Source organism: Argopecten irradians, chromosome 1, assembly GCF_041381155.1.
Source record: "Argopecten irradians isolate NY chromosome 1, Ai_NY, whole genome shotgun sequence".
Lineage (NCBI taxonomy): Eukaryota > Metazoa > Mollusca > Bivalvia > Pectinida > Pectinidae > Argopecten > Argopecten irradians.
In genome coordinates, this window is record NC_091134.1 from 40,501,644 (window position 1) to 40,527,335 (window position 25,692).

The following is a 25,692-nucleotide window of genomic DNA, read 5'->3' on the forward strand; positions in this document are numbered from 1 at the left end:
CATGGTCCATATTAAACTGATAGGATGCCATGGTTTACTTGATGGAGTCATTCAAACCCATGGTCCATATTAAACCGATAGGATGCCATGTTTCACTTGATGAAATCATTCAAACCTATTGTCCATATTAAACCGATAGGATGCCATGTTTCAATCGATGGAGTCATTCAAACCCATGGTCCATATTAAACCGATAGGATGCCATGTTTCAATTGATGGAGTCATTCAAACCTATTGTCCATATTAAACCGATAGGATGCCATGTTTCAATCGATGGAGTCATTCAAACCCATGGTCCATATTAAACCGATAGGATGCCATGTTTCAATTGATGGAGTCATTCAAACCCATTGTGCATATTAAACCGATAGGATGCCATGTTTCACTTGATGGGATCATTCAAACCCATTGTGCATATTAAACCGATAGGATGCCATGTTTCACTTGATGGGATCATTCAAACCAATGGTCCATATTAAACCGATAGGATGCCATGGTTCACTTGATGGGATCATTCAAATTCATGGTCCATATTAAACCAATAGGATGCCATGTTTCAATTGATGGAGTCATTCAAACCCATGGTCCATATTAAACCAATAGGATGCCATGTTTCAATTGATGGAGTCATTCAATCCCATGGTCCATATTAAACCGATAGCATGCCATGGTTCACTTGATGGGGTCATTCAAACCAATGGTCCTTATTAAACCGATAGGATGCCATGTTTCACTTGATGGGATCATTCAAACCTATTGTCCATATTAAACCGATAGCATGCCATGTTTCAATTGATGGAGTCATTCAAACCCATGGTCCATATTAAACTGATAGGATGCCATGGTTTACTTGATGGAGTCATTCAAACCCATGGTCCATATTAAACCGATAGGATGCCATGTTTCACTTGATGAAATCATTCAAACCTATTGGCCATATTAAACCGATAGGATGCCATGTTTCAATTGATGGAGTCATTCAAACCCATGGTCCATATTAAACCGATAGGATGCCATGTTTCATTTGATGGAGTCATTCAAACCCATGGTCCATATTAAACCGATAGGATGCCATGTTTCACTTGATGGGGTCATTCAAACCCATGGTCCATATTAAACTGATAGGATGCCATGGTTTACTTGACGGAGTCATTCAAACCCATGGTCCATATTAAACCGATAGGATGCCATGTTTCAATTGATGAAATCATTCAAACCTATTGTCCATATTAAACCGATAGGATGCCATGTTTCAATCGATGGAGTCATTCAAACCCATGGTCCATATTAAACCGATAGGATGCCATGTTTCAATTGATGGAGTCATTCAAACCCATTGTGCATATTAAACCGATAGGATGCCATGTTTCACTTGATGGGATCATTCAAACCCATTGTGCATATTAAACCGATAGGATGCCATGTTTCACTTGATGGGATCATTCAAACCAATGGTCCATATTAAACCGATAGGATGCCATGATTCACTTGATGGGATCATTCAAATCCATGGTCCATATTAAACCAATAGGATGCCATGTTTCAATTGATGGAGTCATTCAAACCCATGGTCCATATTAAACCAATAGGATGCCATGTTTCAATTGATGGAGTCATTCAAACCCATGGTCCATATTAAACCGATAGCATGCCATGGTTCACTTGATGGGGTCATTCAAACCAATGGTCCTTATTAAACCGATAGGATGCCATGTTTCACTTGATGGGATCATTCAAACCTATTGTCCATATTAAACCGATAGGATGCCATGTTTCAATTGATGGAGTCATTCAAACCCATGGTCCATATTAAACCTATAGGATGCCATGTTTCAATTGATGGAGTCATTCAAACCCATGGTCCATATTAAACCGATAGGATGCCATGTTTCACTTGATGGGATCATTCAAACCCATTGTGCATATTAAACCGATAGGATGCCATGTTTCACTTGATGGGATCATTCAAACCCATGGTATACATCATGGCTTACATTAGATACTGCTGTTGTGTAGCTTGTAACTTTTTAATAATATACAAAATTATACATTTCAGGAAAAATGAAAAAAAACACAAGTTTCTGTCACCAAATAAGTCGTGGCATTAGGTTTAATAGTGTCTATAGAAATTACTACAAACCTTTGGTTGACCTGATTCTACATTACAAAAGCATGCACATCGAGTCTTTTTTGACATTGCCATGCAAATGGCGGTTGTAGATTATACTACGCCAATATATAGCATATATGGGAGCGCTCCAAATTATACCAATGCGCTTACAATGTTATAATGTAATCTGATCATAGTGAGAAAACTGGTTTTAAGGAAAAATAGATTAATTATTTTGAGTCCTTTTCCACAAACCTACATGGTTTGTCCCATTTACAGCGGTTGAACACTTCTTTTCCCCAAACCAGTCTTTGTTTCATGTAGTGTAGTGTATTTAAACGTAAATAAAAGGAACATTCCTTTGTGGCACACAATGTGCAACCGCCATATACATGGGAAGGTCAAAAGGAGATCGACGGGTAGGATTTTGTAAAGTCGAATCCGGTCAAACAAACGTTCATAAACCCGTTAAAGACATAGATAAAGATAATTGCATGAACGTGTATGTTGCATTGTTTTTTTTTCAATATATAAACTACACAACCGTTTACATGTCAATGTTCGCCATGTTGCTTGTTCAAGTGACCTAAGAGGTGATATATTATATGCACAACAATGATGGTATATTCATGAGATGCTCTTGAAGAAGAAGAATATGTACGAGTTACCTTCCTTAGCCTTTGATTTGTGACAAAAGGCAAAAGAGAACTACCTGGGATCGTCAGCTTAGCTAAAGATGATAAAATACCTATTCCCCGCTCCATATCTATGTTTTTAAAATTGTAAACTGCAAAAGGTGTTTGATTAGAATATTGACTTACAACTTCATTTTCTGAATAAATTATATATGGCTATATGTATTTTGTACAAGAAATGTACATTGTTAGCATCACCAGTTGCTTCGCTTCTAAACATATATTTATAACAGTTGTTTAAAATAAATAACATTAATGTATTATATGAAATTTTACCCTAGAAACATGACAAGTAAAAGAAAAAAAGACCAACATATTTGCAAAATCCTAATCAGAACTAAATAAAAAGTAATACAAAACGTTATTAGTTTGTGTTGGTTTTAATTGTCCAAAGTACACACATAATCAACAGTGTAAACATGTACAACCGCAGTATAAACAGGAAATTAACATACAGCTGGTCATGTGTGTAATAATATGACACGACGTGAACATTCAATACATTTAATAAATAATAGCACTGAAAAATGTGATATTGTGAGAAGATAAATATTTGTCATTATTATATTGCAAAAATCGTTTTATAGATAAATTCATAATGTTGTTTCTTAGTCTATGCTAGTGCTTATCCTATGGCAAAAGTAAAGGTAACAGTCCATGTCAAATACCATCTGATTGAAATTGAATTCGATACTCTCATTATGATACATTTGATAAGCAATGTATATACTCTCACACATTATAGTAAGTTGGCAATACTTAAAACGTTAGATCAAATGTGAGTGCAGTTTATAACATTGCAAATTAAGGATATTTGGCGAGATATTTATTTCGAAAAAAACCCTGCAAACCCCAATGTTTCACTATATCTTCTACAAAGCAAAACTCAAGCGGTGTCTGATTTTGGTGGATTTCTAATTCTGTATTAATAGTACAAGAATAAAAACGTCTGCAACTTTGTCTGTAACGCTCATCTCGCGAAATAAATTGATATGACATGATATCAGATACACAAAGCATTGGGTCAACAATTCCGCATTGTGATAGTCAGTCACCACTATGTTATTTTGCAGGACAGTCACAAATAAATATATGTTCGTAAATAAATAACAAATACAATTAACAAAAACGAAACATGAATAATCGAAATGGATGTGCATGGCACAAAACTGTTATACTCCATAATATAATTTTATTCAGTACACAAACGCTAAAAGTTTGACATTGTCACGTAGTATCTTTAGTACTTGGTGTACACTTTTAGAGAGTCTACATTGAATACTGTCGTGAATGAGACCAACCAACTAAATGTTTTCCTATAGACCACAGTGTTAAAGTTTTGGATAGTGAGTGATGTAAGCTTGTACTATTAAAACTTGAATCAAAGTCAGCGATCGTGTTCCATAACTGAAGTCTAGGTTATCATACTATTACAAAGAAAAAATGGAGTCCCTCAGTTCAATCTATCAACATTAATGTATCGACTTTGATATTAGACGCCAATCTTTCAATAAGCAAAATAAATTTCTAAAAGCCTTTAATTTGTCAGGTTTGTTCCTCCGGAAATGCCTACAGTTTTGCTACGACAGGGGTGAATATAATGATAGTGAAAGTAACCCCTGGAGATCGGGGATGGAGAACGATCAACTGAGCTACCCGGTCACCAAACATCGACCAAGTTCAGTACACATACCGCTTACACGTGGTCAATATGGCATTGTTGGTGTTTATGGAATTGCACGCAAAACCTTTTAATAAGTTAAAAGATCAGAACTATGAGCAACACACATTCAACCAGACATAGAAATGCATTTTAAAAGATGTATTTCATATAAATTCGGATTTGTTTTACCTTTTACGTATTCGATATTTATTGCCATTTTTTGACTTCATATACAGTCGAAAGACCCAACAATTCCACACGGTCATATTTTGCAAAGGCCTTATTTATTTCACTCTTTATATCATTATTGTCTAAAATTTCCTCATTGAATTCAATTACTTGGTAAACCTATTCTAGGACCAACATTCCACGTGCAATTGTTGGCTGATGATAAAAAAAAAGAAAATAATGATTCAAGACTTGACCTGTATGGTATAGCAAACCTTTATCAATATTTGTTTCTGAAAATTAACCGAAATGACATCTTTCATCGATACTCTTAGAGTACGTTTCTCATTGTGTTATGCAATCGAATACACAGTGCATGTTGCCTTAACGACCACCTCTGTATAAAGACCACATGCTTAAAACGACCACTTTTCAAGGGTTCTAAATGAACAATTTCAACCCAATTCAATCTGTGTATAAAAACCACCTGTCTATACAAACCATTTTATCTTTGCCCCATGGGTATCATTATAGTAAAATGTATGTTTTGATTTGAAGGTAACATACATTTACATTTAAACAAGGTTTTAAAATGAGGGTTGTAACATCCCGAAATAAGAAACGTATTAAATTATCAACCAAAATGTAAAAAAACCAAGGGATAGAGCAATGGTTAATATTTTAGAATTTTGAAAAAAGAGAATATTTTCAATTTCAATGAAATATTGTAATCTTTGAGTCTATGATTACATTGGTAAATGCTCTAATCCTTTCAAGAGCCATGGAATAAAATTTTTTAATTAACTAGTCCTACCTATCTATTCTAACATATATTTGAAGCACATAAATACATGTAGAATGTCGCTCAAATATAAGGACACTGTATTCCAGCGTTATGTAAAAAATGGATGTTATGTCTGCTATTATGCCAGAGGCTAAAATTACAGTTAACAGATTGATACTGTACCTCAGCAGAAACACCCAAATATAGCACCATTCCCCCCTAAATAATCATATCTCAAACACAACACATATAATACCGTATGGTATCCTACACCTATCTCATGTAAAACAATAGCACTAAATAAATCAATCTTATCGCGAATCACATATACATGTACGTATATTCTATCAGTCAGAATTAAGACAATATATTCCATACACTTTGTTGAACAGTGACTAAGATTACACGATGTATTTACTTTATAATGCACTCGTTATACATCTCAGCATTGAATATATCATCGACGATTGCGATGGAAATTGCAGCAACGAAAATGACTGATAAATCCACTTCTTGTTTCAATCGTTCAACGACGTACAACACAGATACATAGGTAATTTTTACTAGACGGATACAAACAAGATACACTTGATGACGGACTAAAATCCTATTTCAGCCTTACTGGTTCAGTCTCCCACCGAACTGATCGTTCCTTGGAGTCCACGCGTATGCCTGCGAGAATCGGAAAATGACACAGATGTTGCAGGTTGAATGAAACTATTATCCCCAGTGTACCGCGAGAATCTCGTCCCATCTCGTCGAACACTTCCTCGTGTCAAAGAGCCCCGATCTTTATCGATGGATGAACGCGTGCGATCCTGTAGTAATTCCGGCGAACTTTGGGGAAGAAACACATTGACAAACACTTTACGTTTCTGAGGTTCTGGAGATTCTAATTTGAACGTTTGGTTCTTTGCCAATACATGGTCTGAATCTGACATTACCGATCGCTCCCCGCACCGGTATATCGTCCTATTTCTACTGTTGGCCGAAGAAGAATTCTCCGAAAAGCTACAATTCGTAAGTTCCCTATCTGGAGTTGACGGTGGAGCCACAAGAATATCGTCCTCTTTCACCGGTTCACTGTTTGTTTCCGCAATAGTTGACTGGTTCATACTATCTGAATTGTTACTAGGATCCACAGATCTACTGAACAGGTTATCGGGGAGCTTCAGATCAACAGAAGAGTCCGCTTTACCCCCATCAGACCGAACCCCATTTTTCGGTACGGATTTACCTACTAACCATGCGTCTTTATGACTCTTTACAAGTTGCCACTCATCTTTTGCAACCACTTGTTGGGTTTCGTCTTTCAACACATCTCCTCTGTTGCGGTAGATTCCTTCGATGATGTCCTTTTCTCCCTTTGTGAGTCCTGCTTTATCTCGGAGAAACATTCTCCCTGGACTTACTTTGACACCATTCGAACACCATGGCGTTCTACCACGTAACTTATCGCCCCCACTACGTTGTGAAGCGGCAAGATCCCTGTAAAATTTTGAAACAGACACACAGTCACCTAAGTCTTCTGACCAATCATAGAAGCGCGCAATGCTTACGTGTGACCGAGGCATAGTGGCAGTGTCGGGCTTACAGCTTGCTGACCGGATCCGAGGCGATGGAGCAAACCTATGATCCGAATACGAGGTCTGAGGACGCCTGCTCAGGAATCCACTAAAATGAGAAACAAAGAATGAATACAATATCTCATAGGATACAAATATACAAAATACACCCATTACATTATATTTTATTTTATTTATATTAAAACCAATAATCCGAAGTCCAGCAAATATACCAGAACCCTGTCCCGAAGATGTACCAAAACCCATAACGTAACACAGACTGTTCCTTGCTTTGTGTTCCAATTGATTTAAACACGAGACACTTATTTACACGTACAGTGAGATGACGTGAAGTATCTCTATTGTCTCCTACCTTATCAAACTGTATCATACATACTCTGTTTACCAGAAGCTTTATCCGAAATCAATGGTATAAAGTATCTGGGATTAGCAACCATTACTGATACCTGAGAATCTCTGTGCTTAAATGACACACGGTAAACGATCTCTGCTCGTATGTTTACCCAATCAATAGTTAGTACACCTGACCACCCGACATGAAATCTCTTATTTACACCCCATCCCTAAGGTGCTGTCGATCTAGGGGTTTAGTGACAGTTATCTGTGCTGTCAGACACCGTCTAAACACACTAGTTCCTGAGATTTATGGAATTAGAGATACCTCCGTGTATCATCCTGTCTATACACTCGAGTGCCCTATCATGTTTGAATGAGGGTTTACCTATCACGGTCAAAGTCAGAAAGTTTACTAACTATCGACGGCTTCTTTTCATTGATCGATATTCCGTCTTGTTACAGATTTACCACCCTTGCGGGTAAATATCCATTGTGACATCATACTTTTATGAGCGAAATTAACGTCGTTTCTATGGAAAAAATATGACGTTACACTGGCACACATCGTTATCAAAATAAATGGCTATCCGCAAGGTCGGATACTCTGTAATAAACACAATTAAGGACTACCAAATGAGACATAAACAAATGCCAGTGGATTCACGTTTGGCATTCTACCGCTATCCTCAACCGTTTTCCACCATTTTAGACACACGTTTGCTCTTATACACATATATTTTTTCTGATCGTCGACCGTACTACGGAGGGTTTCTCTGTATATATAGGTTTCAAAGGCGCCTCCAAATTGACAACAAAACTAAATACGCTACTAACTAGTTCATCCATTGTATAACATTTAACCCATTGAGATATTGACCAAATGCAAAAACGTTAGAAGGCATTATTTTTATTATTGCAACGAAGCGAACGTTAGCGTATAAGTAAACTACTGAACATCCCTTGTCCGATACAAGCAGATATCTACGGTACCAATAATCCTAATGACTCTTTCATTGATTTTATATATTATATATAACACCAGTCTGGATAGACATAATCGAACTGGTGATAAATCACATATCGAAACCTTATATTAGATCTGAGATATTGACACCTGCAAGGCTTATTTGGACTACCCCCAACGGTCCACTGAGCGCTCTACATACCCGCGGACTAGATTTTGGAATGTCAAGGCTTCAAATGATAATCCCTGAGGGCATAGTTCCTATCTGGTCGCGATCCCTGGATATTTAAATTCATATAATTTTTATATTTGTTAATGACCTGTCGTATTATGGACGATTTAGAACAGTTTGGAGGAGATGATATCTGCTATTAACTACTCGGCCGATCAGTCATTATCGCTTCATCTGTTCATAAGTTCACACCATAGTGCAATATGTCCTAATACACACACCGCTGAGGCGTAATAATTGTCGTAGGAAGTAGTGATAGGGCAGTGCCTGTGTTACGGGTGACGGGGCGGAACCGCGGTTAATATCAGTCCAGGTGTGGACTCTAATAGTGTGGCATGCAAATCCGCTCTTGCAGGCTAACTTTAAATAATTCGAGGTTTTATCATCAGATTGTAGGTCGGTTTGCTTGTTTTGTTGTAGATTTTTTTTGTTGATGAGTTTTCTTGTCTGTTATGGGGTTCTCTCAATTATGTTGGTGATGGAAGTTCAATGGGTTTTTTCAAATAAGAAACATGTTTAAAAAAAAAAGCTTTGGTCCGATGGAACTCGTTGTGAGATGAACGTGTAATTAGATTATTTCAACGAAACAATAACGTAGCAATATAGTACTGATCTGAACCAGCCAAATCTTAATTATTAGTATTACATGAAATGAAACCATAATCCCATCCGAAACTTGAGAGAAATCTCCGGAAGGCTTGGTGAGTTGGGTATTGTGTTTGGTGGTTGGTAGGTTGGTCGGGCGGTCTGTATGTAGCTGAATCGAGAGGTTAGGTTGTAGATTAGTGAACTACCACTTATATCGGCTATTTAAAAGTGAAAAATTAATGATATCTCTTTCTCTAAATAGCTTTGTAAACATTTACATACATTCTGTCTTTGTTAAAATACATATACAAACTCTGCCTTTAAGCTGTATTTGTATCATTGGTATACATATTTAGTATTCAAATATCATTTGTTGATCACGGATGGTTTTATGTCTTGATGATATGAAAGAATACGTTATATTTTTGTTTTGTAAAAGGACGACAGTTTGATAACACTGATAGCCGAAATCTGCTTTGCTACTTTGAATCATTTGACATTACAGAAGACCAATCCAAAATGACATGTTATGTCATATAGATAAATTATCAAGACAAGACGACATCAATAATTTAAAACTAATTTCTTTAATATAAATGAGTCATAAAACACTTTATTATGGTATTTCTTAAATAACAATTTTCAATGAAGAAGATGATGTCGATCATTGTGGAATATTGAACAGTGAAACATAGTTTAGCGAAGAAATTCGTTACCCTTTTAATTGAATTATCAATCAACTAAAAAAGATATCGGAGTATAGCTGAATGAATCATTCACATTACATATCGGTTCAATAAAAGTAAACATTACAAGTTGTCACAGTATTTAGTACGGGTAGGATAAAATCATTTAATGGATGGCATTAAAAGCATCAAAATGGCCGCACTTAAAATCAATATACAATTTAAAATGTGAAATGTTCCAATATCAGTCATATTTTTAACTGATTACCTCAATTATAAAAGACATTTTCACATAACCACTGATACATATATACTAATGTAAATCAACGTCAGTGTTTTTGTTAAATTAAAATGTAGGCCTTAAGTTGCAATAATGTTCTCAGTGTTGTTTTCATTATGGTCCAATGGTATCAAGGGTCATGGGGAAAAACATATTTCAATACGCCGATTCCGGGATACAAGGAACTCTTCTGGGTAGGAGGTAGAAAACGTTGATTTGGTCATGTGACCGCGAAAAATTTAGGGCACATTTTTCCGTCATGGCGGCGACACTTATAGGCAGAGAATACCAATGTCCTGGCAAAGGTCATAGTCGGTAATACTTGTTCGATAATGGAACTAAGATAAACTGTTATGTTTTGTGTTTCTTATTTGTTATCGATTTTTGGGAAAATGCACCAAGGTAAGTTATGAAATATTTGTGATTGAGACGTCAGATACCGCTGATTTCCAACTGCTAGGCGACAGCTCCATTTGATGCCGTAATTTACATGTCATTTCCGTATAAAGTATCTCAATTCAATTTCGTGCATATTTAGATTAAATTTAATACAATATGTTATGATAATTAATGTTAAATGTTCTATCATGATATGTAATTTTCCACCCGTGTTCAATCATTACATATGACGCCATTTTGTTTCAAATGTGCCCTAAATTAAGTCACGTGGTGATGAAAGTCACATGACTAAACTGACTGAATGTTGTATCCCGGAATCGGCGTATTAATAAATTATACAAAATACCAAGAACGCATGTGCGATGGCAGCAACTTTTTCAAAATTAGTCTGCATCATAAAATTGTTTCGTTTTTGTATTTTTTGCACGTGACCTAAATCATTCAGTTTTATTAACTTATGATAAGATGTTGTCGACAGAGGAAACTCAGAACCTATTTCCACAACAATCCAGAACTAAGCCGAGGAGCCAAACTGTTAGAACATTCCAGAAGATGTTACATCTACTAAAGATAAGGTTAGATGGCTTTTGGAAAAATCAAGAAATCAAGAAGAAATTCTTATGTAATTATCAGGCAACCGTAATTTAACTGTAAACGTATTATACAATACTAAAAAGAGCCGATACAGAGAAACTTAATTGCTTTGGTAGTGGGAAACAAATATAATAAACTATAACCACCTAATTACCGAGTTAGCTAACTCACTAAAAGTTGCAGTCAGAAAGTCATCGAATGCCATTTCCTATATTGTGAGGAGTTACAGCCTAACTGTCCAACATGAGTGGTCAAAGACTGTTAGTGGAAAGACCTGATTATATAATATTTAATTAAAAGCAATAATTAAAATTGTAGCCTATCTTTTATTTATAGATACACGTGATACAATTATTCTAAGCAACGTCTCGACAATTCTACAAGAAAGCTTCATAGATAATATCATGTCAGATGTTTTCAACCACAGTATTAAAAACTATATTAACTTCTAAATCTCAATATCAGAGCAGCTTAATATATTTTCAGCAGTTTTAATTAAAACGGAAGGTATTTAGTAGGAGATTTATATCAATAGCGCTGACGTGTTAAACTACAAATGAATTCATCATTCAACTTCCAATGACGTAAACTGTCCGGCTCGAATGTTATCGTTGTACTCCTGTCCAGAGCCTATCGGAGCTGGCACGCGTCCTATTGTACCTAACGGCATACACATCTCATTTGAAGGCAGCCAAAGCAAATGTTATCGGCACAAGCAAAGAAATAACACTTTCAGTTAGCAACATCGACTAAAACCAAAAATCTAAGTGTATCAATCACTGGTAATTTGTATTTAATCAGAATGTATTATAAGTAAGGAAGCATTATTGAACAACTCTCCATTGTGGGAAATGCATGTTTATATATTTTTATTAGCGTGTTCAATACATGCCATAGATGTAAAACGTCTGAATTTATACACACTTGAACTTTGATGTGATTTTCTATTCTGACATAACCACACCTAAGATTTATACAACAGCTTTGACATAATTTTTATCAACATTACTCATTCTTGAAAAATTAGATTTAAATCAGTTTAGAATGCTTGAAGCTCACTCAACTGAAAGAAATTTCAATAATTTGTTATATATTGCAGGTTATCGAACTCTAATAACTCGAAGACCCTGTTTAATTCGAGCTTTTTCCTGATCCTGATCAAAAGCCCCACTACATGATCTCTTCAACAACGCAGTTAACAACAATTAATATAAATTTGTTTTACCACGCTCCTGTCGTATGGTGAAAAACGGATTTAACTGTATCTGAATAAAGACATATGGGTCAATTTCATTAGTAATTTGGACAATTTCAGTAACGGATTTTTTGCACGTGTTCTTGGCAAAACGGTAAACGTTTACTGTTCCGGACCACACGGTCTAACTCGAAAACGCAGGATACAAACCTTGGGTTTTTGTGGATGCTGGAACAGTAAATAAAAATATTAAAGAAAAATACGAGTCTTCCCATCGAATTTCTCATTAGATTAATTTCAAAGCTCCAACCCAAGAATAGAATATCACAGGGATATTTGTAAACTTATAAAAATTTAAATATATATATATCAAAATTAGAACTGTGTTATCTTTCATAGCAAGTATATATAGCAAAATAGAACTGTGAAGAACGTTTAAAAATGGATGCTAAATACTCGTATAGAAAGCGATCTCACGATTACGATAGATAAGTATGTATTTATGATGAAAATACCAAGGGCATTAATTTCAGCATGCCTACAGCCGGTCTACAATACTGTATAATAATGTTGTGTTTTATTTTAAAGAGGTGTGGTTATTTATTTAAATTGAGAGCAGAACAACCTTCTTCTGAAATAACTTGATACGGGGATTTTTTATTCGAATGATAATGACCCAATATAACAACCATTTTCTTTTAATGAAATGAAATGTCACAATTAATAAGAAACATTTTCTTGAATTGAAAAATAACGTCACATACAAAGCAAACTTGCACTCCCGCAGGTCAGAACAGCTTTCTTGTTATTAAATATAACGCCATGCTGAGCAGTGGTAAATCAGGTAAAGAAACATATGATTGATTTACATGGACTCATTGTATATCATTCTACCACATCGGATACTTGTATTGCTAATACATTGATTGGATTATGTTTTGGACAGGCAAAATATGCTATATATATATATATATATTTCTCATTTCCGACGCAAATGAAGCGAAGGATTATGAATTAGCAGGAAATTGGAGTACTGTGAATGGAGAGTAGCAATGAGAAACCTGAAAATATGGGCTAGCTAATGAGAGTTTATTGAACAAAGGTATTATGTGATAGGACAATGGGGATGTATGTGATCAAAGAAATAAGAGACTAACTGGAACCATATGGGCCAATGATTATATATGGAACAAAAGTTTGTTATATGACCAAAGGAGGGTACTAAATGGCAACTAGAACTCTTAGAACCAATGGGAGAAAGGACTGTCAAAGGACAATGGGGAGAAGATTGAGCATAATGCATATTGAGAAAGGAGGATAAGGTAGGGTAACTAGAATATGGAGAGTAGACAGGGCACAAGACGGTAATAGAAAAAAGACAACACTTTGAACATTGAAAATAAAGGATTTCGGAAGGCAACTGGAACCATGAAAGTAAATTCACAATAACATACTATGATACAATAGTGAAAGGGGTTGTTGAATAATCAGTGCAAAGACGGTCAACTGGAACCATGTGACTAAATAGAAGCATCTTGAACTAAAAACTGCAATAGGACAATGGGGTGTAGTTTGGACATTGAGAACGGAGGGTAACAAGGGGCAATCGGAACAATCAAAGTCAACGTAGCAGGAAGAAATTCTAATTCAAAGAACTACGGCGTGCAATTTACAATTCATGAGACATTATACGAACCCGAATGATAAATTGTACATACATACATAGGTACTTATGTAGTACATAATCATTTATTGCAGGTGGTGAATGCAATCAGAGAGGACTACACAGTCCAAAAAAATGTGATTAAGCTTGGACTTGAATTAGATCAAACGGTTGTCCAGAAAACTATTGCAAAGGACCATAAGAATATTCCCCAAGTACCCAGGTCCTCGTAAAATGTCTTTCATTACATATTATTCGAAACTGCCACGACATGATGAATTCCGCACATACAGACAACAGAGTTCCTTAGTGAGCATTTGGTCATATGGACACGCATATCACAAAAATAAATTCCGTCCCTACGATAAGAAAGCCATCGTACTGGACTCTGAAATGACTCTGAAATGACCTGTCGGCCTTTTGTTTAGAAAAATTGTACTTATACTTTAAATAATATTCATCATAAATGTAACTTATTTGCAGCACGTCAAGCAGATAAACTAACTAAATTTCATTGTTCTTTGGTATTCCTTGAAGCCATTTCAACGAATTCTTGTTTACATGTATACCAATTTGACGACATAAGATAAGTTCTTTGGTATTACTGGAAACCATTTCATCGAGTTCTCGTGTATATCAATGTCATGAAACAAAAAAGATATATGGTATCATGTGACTTTTACTTACCTTTAGTGTCACAACTGAAGTGAATCTAACATCACAAGAAACTTCCAAGAATATTTGTTTCTGATTATACTATCTTTCCATGACAGCGACAAAGAGGCACTGTAATATCATGTACCACAAGACAGGAAAGTGAAAATTACTTCCCTAGACACAACCAGGTTATGTACCCGACGACTGTAGAAGGAACGAAAGGTGAGAGAAAATGATATCAATCGACAGACCCGACTCGTACCAGCTACACCGTGTGGTAGTCTATCGAAGGTTGAAGAAATGTTGAGGTAGGTCAAATAAAACACCAACAGATATAGAAACCAAATCCATAGGTACAGACCTTCATGTGTGAGAGTATAGATCTTATCCTTTCACATCCAATAGCACTTCATTGAGTAAAGAACGGGTAGCGAGCGCCTAAGTCGGCCGAACAATGTGACACGAGACTGGCAGAGGGAGCCGAACCAATATTATACACAGATTAAGTACGCCTGTTTTACATCACAGAACAGGTGTAATAGAATAGTAAATATATATATCATTCAGTTTTATACATACTAATTAACATATGTATGAATGTAAGTTCGCTCTAGTAGAATATTACATGGACAAACATAGACAATGCGCCCAGTGATATTTCTTATATAGTTATTGTTGTTATAAGAAATGTCAGAAGCATAAACATGTTTATTATTACCGGTGAAATGTATATTTTAAATAACAAGGCATTGTCGGACATTTAAATAGACTTCTTCCGCTGATACTAAAATATTTAACGATCCATTTTTAAATGGGCTATATTAGGTGGCAGTTTTACTTGCATGGACTAAGTATGAATGTGTCAGCTTTAAATAACAATAATGCCAATCCTCGGTGACAACAATAGAATTCAATAAAGTATCATGGCTTGTCCGAGTTTCTAGATGTAACAAGACTAATTTCATGTCTGATGAACTGTGGGCGATTTATCATAACAATAGGAATTGTTTATACAGGTAATTAGAACTGGTCTAAGACGATCCTCACCAGACTATTTAACAATGAATAAACCCTAAAATTAAAAAGTTGTGTTTAAATACCGTCATTTTGCCATTTCATCTAAAACTCTTCGTTTTAATTACGAAATGAAGACCAGTTATGGATTGCACGTTTTAAATCGATATCTTTTTTCATTGCACAAGTTTTCCCACATTAGATTGTGTATAACAGAATAACATACATGAAAATACATAGTTTAGTATAACTATCTTTAGAACGTTTGTAAGGATTTATAGTGTAAATCAATGAGAAAAGGTCTTAGCTGTGTAGTCTAGGTCGCATGTACAATGATTTTATCATTTAATTGGTGACGTTCCCACATCAGACCGGGGTTTAATCAACAGCTATCTGCAACTGACTGTAGTTTTAGTATAAATCTTAAATTATTATTCAATATAAACAAATAGCAGACTGTTTTCAAACTACCATTCAAACAGTTAATAGCTTCGAGATTTGAAGGATAATCTTCACATGTGATTTTTTCCAGATCAGAAGAACATTTATGTTACAATTTTGAATACGTATATCAGCAATTTACAGGTTCATTAAAGAGCGCATTGTCTGTTAGCGTGCGTCAATGCTGGCAGTCTTTACGTTTAGATGGTTATCTGTTGATATAGTACATAGGGTTAAATACATAGGTATAGAACCGCGCACTATGATAAGGACATTTTTCTTAATTATTCAGGCAAATTTGATGAAATAATACAAATTTAACAGGAAAAATACTAAATATAAATCATTTCATGGGTAAATATATACAAATATCCTCCTGCGGCCGTGGTCCCGTACTGTACTCGTTATAAAAGGGTAACTGTTTCAAAATGAAGAGTATTATAACTAAACTAATTCTATAAAGCATGATCCATTTTATCATCAACTGTGACGGATATACTAAAATGTCAGTTTCGTGGGATTTATTGACATTTCTGTTGCTGAGTCTTGGAACTAAACTTTAAATTATTATTTCAATGGTTTTACATCGATGACGTAACATCTTAATATCATGTCTAGAAAGAAGACATTATTAAAATCCACAACATTTTCAAATAATCACATCTTAGATATTTTCATAGAACTATTATCATAATATATCAATTAATAAAAGATTGATTGAAACCATTTTACCCTCAATATAAAGAATATTGATGTATATATTAAGATTTACTTTACCTTATCTGTCGTAATACATATCCTAGTTCGCATTACATTCTGCAGCTCTTGTTTGATATATTTACATAATCAAAACAATCCAAGCGACGTTTTAAATCAATAGTTTTCCTAGGTTTTATCTGTAAATTCCGAGACGCAGACGACATGCCACTTGTGTATTTCTCTGACATCACAAATCACGCTTATGTAGACAACCAATAAGATTGCACGTAACAAAAACAGGGATGAAGTTTTAGAATGATTAGGATTGGCTGAAATACAATTAGTGGAATAATGTCACGGTTAATATTATAAATAATGATCACCATATTGATAAGATAACAGAAAAAAATGTGTCTCTTTTACAAGTGTTTTCAGGGACAGAGAGTATCATGATTTATGTTATCTAAAATCATCTTAATAGAAAAAACCTTTGAAATCACATTATGTCAAAATTCAAATCATTACATATGTCTTTTGCTTATGGGGCTTCAATAAGGAATCACTTCGGAACTAATCGGTGTTTTTCTTTGCATAATAAACCAAAATATTGTACAAAATAGGCAGTCAAGTCCTTTAATAAGTCACTTTAAATAAAAGAAAATGTTATCTAATTAATTGCCTTTCGACTACATTAATTTTCGTTTTCCATGCTCAGAGCAAATATTTGTTTTATGAAGTTTTCAGTCATTACAGAAGAAAGAAAGTATGGACATATGCGTACTCATAATGCAATGTTTCGCTGCATAAGTAATATTACAGAAAAGTACGGCCTCTAACATTACGGTGTAGTAACATTTAAATAGGTTCCTGTCTTGTTCTTTGATGTAAGACATTTGATAGGTAATCATCTATTCATGCCTATACATTACTATCTATTTACACTGGCGTTACATTTACTTAGAGCGTCATACAATACTGTATTGGTGTCTAAAGTATATTATTTCCATTTGATATTATTGGATATCGCTTGTCTATTAATATTGCTTGCCACAGACATGTGTATAGCGTTCATCCTCATTATTACACTGACACAAATAACATCCGATTTATTTAAAAACCATCCCAATATCATGATGTACCTGCGATGAACCATATACTGTGTCCTTTTAAGTCGGAAATCAAAACTATGGATAGAAACTCCTTCGATCATAGTAAATGTTGCAGAATAGTTTAACTCTATTAGATAATAGATATTAACAAAAATTATTATCTTTATCATAAAGTAAACATGTCACAGTGGTGAAACCAGACATTTTTATTCTTCAGTAAAACGACAATTATTACAGAACAATTCAAAGTGCATAGAAAATAATCTATGGATGGAATGCAAGGCAATTTCATTGTCAACAACGACAACCTATTCTTGTATAGTTTACTATTGGACAAAGTGCACAAGGGCGATAACTCAAATATTAAAAAGTAATCTCCATTATTTGGCAATATCAGTTGAAGGTATTTACGATAATGTTATATTGTACTGCATTATTATCTTTTATATATCATTCCCACGAAAATATCACTTAAACAAAAATATCATTTATACGAAAATATAACTCCAGCAAAAATATCATATCTATGAAATTATTGCATTTGTACAACGTCACCTCCTCTTAGTTATCATCCCCACAAAATTAGGTTGTAAAAAATATAACCCCATAGAGTCTTAATTCCAAACATAACTTCTGCATTCTCGGATTGTAAATGGAGTGTATTTTTACCCAAAAGCGTTGGCAGTGTTACAAAGGCATTTTAACTTGTTACTGCTTTCTAATGTAAGTGTTCCTTTGGATGTTTTTGTATCCATTCGTTGATTTGAATCTGTTATATTTGTATGACTGGTGTCATTGGTCAATGAGGAAGATAACTCTCACTCCCAAGAAATGCCAGGTTCTATTCTCATGAAGATCAGTGTAGGAACATGTACCTTGCATTCTGTTTAAACTTGCCTTTGGCCAATCAAGTTTGAATCATAAATTATTCATAAGTATCATTTCCTTTTGTGCACTGATAGATTCGATAACCTGTTAGAGTATGCTGGACGCGATAAAAAGTGTTTTGAGTGTTTGAAAGCTATATTGTCTTGTTAAAGTTCTTTTCCCTGTATATCTTGCTTTCGCTGTTTCAAGATTGCTTATTTGCAATTCTTATTCGTTTTCGTCGTATACAACGTCCGGTGTAAGGGGGTCGATTTGTGTAACAATCGGGGTTATTGAACTAGCGACTCTGGACTAAGTGGAAGTAATATTGTGTTGAGAGGTGATGAGGATACATGTTTATTACTGTAGGTAATCATTCCTGTGGACATAATCACTGATTCTCATGTAAATCTAGACATTTCTACGAAAGTACGACATCAAAGCATCAACAGGAAATAATCAGAGGACGTTAGTTTTACATCAGATGAGGATTTCCATGTCTTTGAAACATCTAAGGTTCCATAGTCGGTTGATCAAAGAATCTCGCGTGGCAATAGAAATATAAAGTCCACTAAAATATTATAATTGTGGAAAGCTTACAGGTACTTTCTAAAGTCTCGTTACAGCAAACGTATGTATTTTATCAATAATTGTGTTTAGGAATTTTGCACCAGAACAACGTTAATTTAATTTTTAGTCGCGATATTTCATCATTGCAGTGAGAGCTTCAAACTCAATTTAAACTAAATTTGATTGAATACTTCATTAATTTTCTCCCAGCGGAAATGATCCTGTCGTTTGTACAATTATGTGGGATAACATTTGTTAGACGCATGTTAGTTTAGGAGTAGGGGTTCGATGTAGCCTACTTTTAATCAACGCGCATAATGATACGGTTTACAAATACTTAAGGCTCTCTCACAATTCAATACCAAAAACCGTCAAACAACTCAACGATGTAGTTTAAGATTTAAATATACATAGTGTACTTATATCTGGTGTAACTCTTTTGTTACATCTTTTAACTATCAATATCAACGTATCAACGCGGAGCTTCAGTCTGCAACCTGAAATACTGACCACTTTTAATGGTGTATTACATGAACCCCAATCAATATGGTTTAGTGAGGTCTCATTTGAAATACAAAGTGGCGATAAACAAAGTATAACAATATGCTGATAAGGCATTGTCTTCACACAAAACTATGTCCACAACATACAACAAGAGACGTTATTCAGGTGAATCATTAGGAAAATGAGCGTCGGTTATCAACATCATGTAAATTATACACTGTTCAGGTGAACTATTAAACATACTATGTTATAACGTCATATCCTCCAAAGTTAAATTTACTAAACGATCCATAGAGATACCACTTCAGGTACAAATCGATAGATCATGAATGTATTGATTATACTAATAGGAAAAAACTTTCATGGTAGCCATCATATTCGTCACAAAAGGCTTATGGACAGAAATGTTAAATAATGCGTGTTATGTATTGCTTGTGAGTGCGTGTGAGGTGAGTGCGTGTGTCAGGTGAGTGAGGTGAGTGAGTGTGTGAGGTAAGAGCATGTATGAGGTGGTTATGTGTGTGTGAGGTGAGTGCGTGTGTGAAGTGAGTGCGTGTGTTAGGTGAGAGCACGTGTGAGGTGAGTGTGTGTGAGATGTGTGCGTGTGTGAGATGAGAGCATGTGTGTGTGTGTGTTTGTGTGTGTGTGTTTGTGTGTGTGTATGTGTGTGAGAGTGTGTGTGTGAGGTGAGTGCGTGTGTGAAGTGAGAGCATGTGTGAGGTGACTGCGTGTGTGAGGCGAGTGTGTGTGAGTTGAGTACGTGCGCGATTTGGATGCTGCGATTATGGATGATACGCCTCATTATGATACAGAGAACAAGTTGTGTCTACTTTATAGTACTACATTAAAGAAATCCCATTCATACTAACCATAGGCTGTCAAAGGTAAATAAGAATACTTACTAGGATTGAATGATTTTGATAAATCTAAACTAAAAAAATAAATATTCTATTATCAACTCCCTGAAATTTATATGAAATATTGAATTATATTTTTCATTTTAAATACTGTATAACTGATTTTATGCGCGAGGGTTAATTTTCGCTGTATTCGCAGTCAAGTTAATTTTTGCGAATTTAACTATCCAGGAATACAATGGAAAGATTGATAAGAAAGATTCACTTTTACAGCGTATTACTGTTAGAAATGAACAATGAACGAAAGAAAAATTCTATTCGCTCATAAGCATAAAGAGAAATCGCGAAATGTTCATAATATATTTTCATTGAAAATATTAAAATATTGTCATGGAAGATTTTAAAATCCCGTCCAGTGCGTACCAATGTTCGAACAAGTACACAGAATAATGACGCTTAACAAAAAAATATACTAAAAACTAACGTTTCTAAATACTTATTAATACTATAATATATAAGGAGCAAAACCACCACAATTACCAATGCTGAAGTGTAAAGAAAAGTTCACAAATCCAATCGTCGTATATTTGTGGGAGTTATCTTTCTTTGATAAGTATGTGATTGCAATGCACGAATACGACGGTAAAGTCAATAAATGCATCCTAAATGAGTCGTAACAATTTTTGAATGGGTAACAGAATTAACCTTATCAAAAACTGTTGTACTAAAGAAGATGAATGAACATATTTCAAAACTGCAAACAACACCATATTTCGATATGTACAAGCAAGCAAACATATATACGTAATGTAAATGGTACACCAGTCTTAAAAAATATTATAAAGTGAAAGATATTGTTAGAAATGGGATGGTTAAAATAGGCTTCGCCTGATGCCAAATCCGTTTGTTTTTTAGCAATAAAATTTGTTGAAAAATTGTAAATCTCCTGCATAGCGGTATTGATACGCTTTCTCAAAACTCGCTGATGATGCAAACGGACCTTTTCAATTACGTTTAGGCTATACTAGATTAAGAACCATCTAAAAAGTTATTGCTTGCAAATTTAGAAGATTATTTAGACTGATTTGCGACAAAATATTTTTTCTCATTTCTAGCCATTTGCTAAGTGAATATTCGACAAATTATGAAAATCAATGCCCGCTCTTAAACATTAAAGGAAACATCATGCCCAGCGATGTCAGGAGAATTGAGTGGAACAATTCGTTTTACCATGGTTATAAACATTTACTATAAAACAATATTTTACCTCCCATTGTATGACGAACTTTCATGAATCAGAACACTTGTTTCGTGTTATGAAGCATTTGTCATTGCACTTACATGTATGCACGAACTTACCTTCAGACTTCCTGTTCTTATCCGACATGCTGACATAAAATATTGTTTTATACAATACCAAACAGCTGCTATCACCTCAGCAACACCAACGACTAGAGTCTATATATCCAGGAATCCAAGACCATTTCCATGACAAACACAGCCCTACCAACCAGGAGAGTTGACAGCGGACACTCTAACGGTACTAACAATATCATGAACCTACTCTTAGAACAGAAACATTAAAAATTCATAGAGTTCATTTAAACAGACTTCCCGTCCAATGATCTAGAACTTATGTTTTATGCTCCAGAGGGACAATGCCGGCTGCAATCGGATACAAAAGAGACTTTGTTTCATTGTCTGTAACCAATGTGTTGTTTAGATATACAGGACTAGCGATAAAAGGACTGCTAGTTTCCTTTAAATATCAGTCAGTTAACGTTCCCTGTACGCATACAGGTGTTTCAGCAATTACGTGTGCAGTATAGAATTTCATGGCATGTATATAAAGTAAAGTAAATTCCTGTATAAATAAATTAATGTTCATTAATCTAAGAAACTGATGTTAACGGGTACGTCAAATCGAGCGAAAGTACGTACGAAATAGAATTGGGGAGAACAGGAGTCCAGTCGAATTAAAAGTCGATAGTATTTATCCCTCATACAGGTTTGTAATTAACAATTACATATGCATTGATGTTTTTTCTATAGTATCTGGTGGCAAGAAATACTATGCTCCTCATGGAAGACTGAGGCATAGGTGTTACCTTGTTACCAGAGGTGTTGGGTATCAACGGTCTGTACAATGATCAGCTACGGACTACAATATAGAAAGATGTTACGTCAGAAACCTAATTACCTGTCCAGGAAGAACTCATTTCACTAGTTTTCAAGGCTGCCCATTACGTTTCTTAAACAAAAATTAAAAAAGTTTATCAACATTTTTGTCAGATTCCCTGTGTAACTCTATGCCAACAATGACGATTCCCGCGTAGCGTGGTAATAATCAACTATTACGTGGTATATACGTGGTTAGGACGACGGCGGGAAACGTAAGATGATCGGCATAATGAAAATGAACATAAACTTATCAATTTAAAACAGTTCAGGGATTTATAATTAGTGTAGCGTTCACGGTAAGCCAATAACATTTCGGACTCTATAACATTATCAATCACGTTTTAGAGTTACATAATAAAATAAAATAAATAATGATTATCAAATGTAAAAGAAGTTTCGGTAAAAGTATGTACATTTAATTAATCGATGTGGTTAACAGCATAGAAAACCATATCGAACGGTGCATTGATCAAACAGGTATAATTTTAATCAGATAGGGAAGTGATTACGTTGTACTTTACAATGTTATCACCCATTTCAATTGCATGTAGATTTTTATGATCTATGTGACTCAACATATTCTGATGGTGTCATGTTAATTAAACACATGTTTAGATTTATTGTTCAATTGTATACGATTTATATTAAATGACAATTTAAAGCATAAAAAATCATGGACAGATGGCAAATGCCGCATCTAAAACAGGATGTTTGTTGATGTACTGCCATTGGGAAAAACGTTAACCAGGAAATGCAAAAGCGTATAAATTATTTATGAAAACAGGATTCAGGAAATAATCGATTATTATATGAACGAAAGAAAGAAAGAAAGAAAGAAAGAAAAGAAAGAAAGAAAGAAAGAAAGAAAGGAAAGAAGAAAAGAAAGAAAGAAAGAAAGAAAGAAAGGAAAGAAGAAAAGAAAGAAAGAAAGAAGTTAGCTAGGAAATAATAAGGTCTATAAATTATAAGAAAACAGTATTTAGAAAATGTAAATTATAAGAAGACAAAGTGTTTAGATTTATTGTTCAATTGTATACGATTTATATTAAATGACAATTTAAAGCATAAAAAATCATGGACAGATGGCAAATGCCGCATCTAAAACAGGATGTTTGTTGATGTACTGCCATTGGGAAAAACGTTAACCAGGAAATGCAAAAGCGTATAAATTATTTATGAAAACAGGATTCAGGAAATAATCGATTATTATATGAACGAAAGAAAGAAAGAAAGAAAAGAAAACAAAGAAAGAAAGAAAGAAAGAAAGAAAGAAAGAAAGAAAGAAAGAAAGAAAGAAGAAAAGAAAGAAAGAAAGAAGTTAGTTAGGAAATAATAAGGTCTATAAATTATAAGAAAACAGAATATATCATTTCCTATTCTTATAACGGTGTGACGAACATCAACTCGTAGAGATTGCATACTAATATTGTTGATACGTCCTCCTAGACTTACCAGCGACATGTAAGGTTAAAGGTTTAAGGTTTAAGGTAATGGTAAGCAAACACCATACCGAAACCTTGAATTGTTAGTCCATCAAAATGTTAATCAATTCAAAAACAAAATGATATAATTTGATAATAACAATATCAGTGTAAATATAAATTTATTGTATCATTAACAATAGCGGAAGAAATCAAATAAAGTATCATTAACTGAATAATAAAGTATCTTTCACAACATCTGAAAGCATAAGGAAAACAAAACATCTAATGTAACAAATTGAATATGAATGAAAAAAGGGAAAGAAACAAACAATCGATCCCCCGTTTGATGTATGGTGGTCACTTAAATTAGATAAGTGATATTTTAGCAGTATACATGTATTCGGTTGTCACCATCAGATTCTCATCTGAGATAGTCCTTTATTGTCAGAGGGAGTCTGACAAATTCGTCCTAAGGATTCCTGCAAAAATGATTCACAGTTTACCCCTTTTCAAGGTGTTATTATGTCGATAGTATTTTCTACGTGAATATCTCCATAGGTTCGAAATGAAGACAACGGATATAACAATAAAATATATTATCGTTCTCATATATATAGACACTTGTCTATCAAATGCCCACTACCTTTCCGGAACAAAACATAAAGGTTTCTTAAAAAACCATTAATAACATCAGAAAATATATACCGATGGCCTAAGATAAGGTTACAACACCAAACATATGCAAGATTTCCTGTCTAATGTACGATAACAGTGGAGATTCATTTCCCTGTTTTGCCGTCTGGCGCAGTGATAGTCAATTACAGCGCGGTACTTAGGACGACGGCGGGAAACATAAAACGACCAGCCTTATGAAAATTAACATTTTATTTATTTCAATCAAATTATTCAGAAGGTGATGATACGTGAAGTATCAACGGTAAGTTAATAACTTTTGCGACTCTACAAAATTATCGATCTCGTTTTTCATTCCCATTTTTAAAAATTAAAAGCCGTTTCGGAAAGATAGTGGCCCTTTAATATGTTTTTGATACTTGAGGATATATTTGTAGAAAAAAAACGATGATCAATGAATTCAACTTAATTCTTGATTCTATAACACTAGCAACCATCAAAAGTCGAAATTTTTAGACGGAAATTGGTCATTTAGCTGCATGACTTGTTGCATATTTTCCTGTCATCCATAATTCAACAACAAATGCAATTGCCATATCCAGACTGTTAATGTACTGCTAAATATCCACTAAAATCATCATACCTGGTAAAATGGGTTCTTCCTCTAGACCCCATGTAATTGAGTTCCAACATCTCCCTGATTTTCAAAATCTAAATTTTAGCTATCCACACGGAAAAAACCTGCATGCTCTAACAGCTTGTTATAGAATTTAAACTCACAAAAATGATAGCT

The 25,692-nt window shown here is 34.6% G+C and overlaps 1 protein-coding gene across 5 annotated transcripts in view; it reads right to left on the reverse strand.

Moving 5' to 3' along the window:
* Positions 1-3,166: 3,166 nt before the first annotated feature.
* Positions 3,167-25,692, reverse strand: part of LOC138327767 (uncharacterized) — a 77,803-nt gene continuing 55,277 nt past the window's right edge. For 2 of the 5 annotated variants that reach the window (XM_069274129.1, XM_069274137.1), the window contains one exon: positions 3,167-7,094. In XM_069274129.1, coding sequence (XP_069130230.1) covers positions 6,047-7,094 — 1,048 coding nt within the window. In that variant the 3' untranslated portion in view covers positions 3,167-6,046. The other 3 variants (XM_069274146.1, XM_069274164.1, XM_069274156.1) reach the window with 3 other exon arrangements.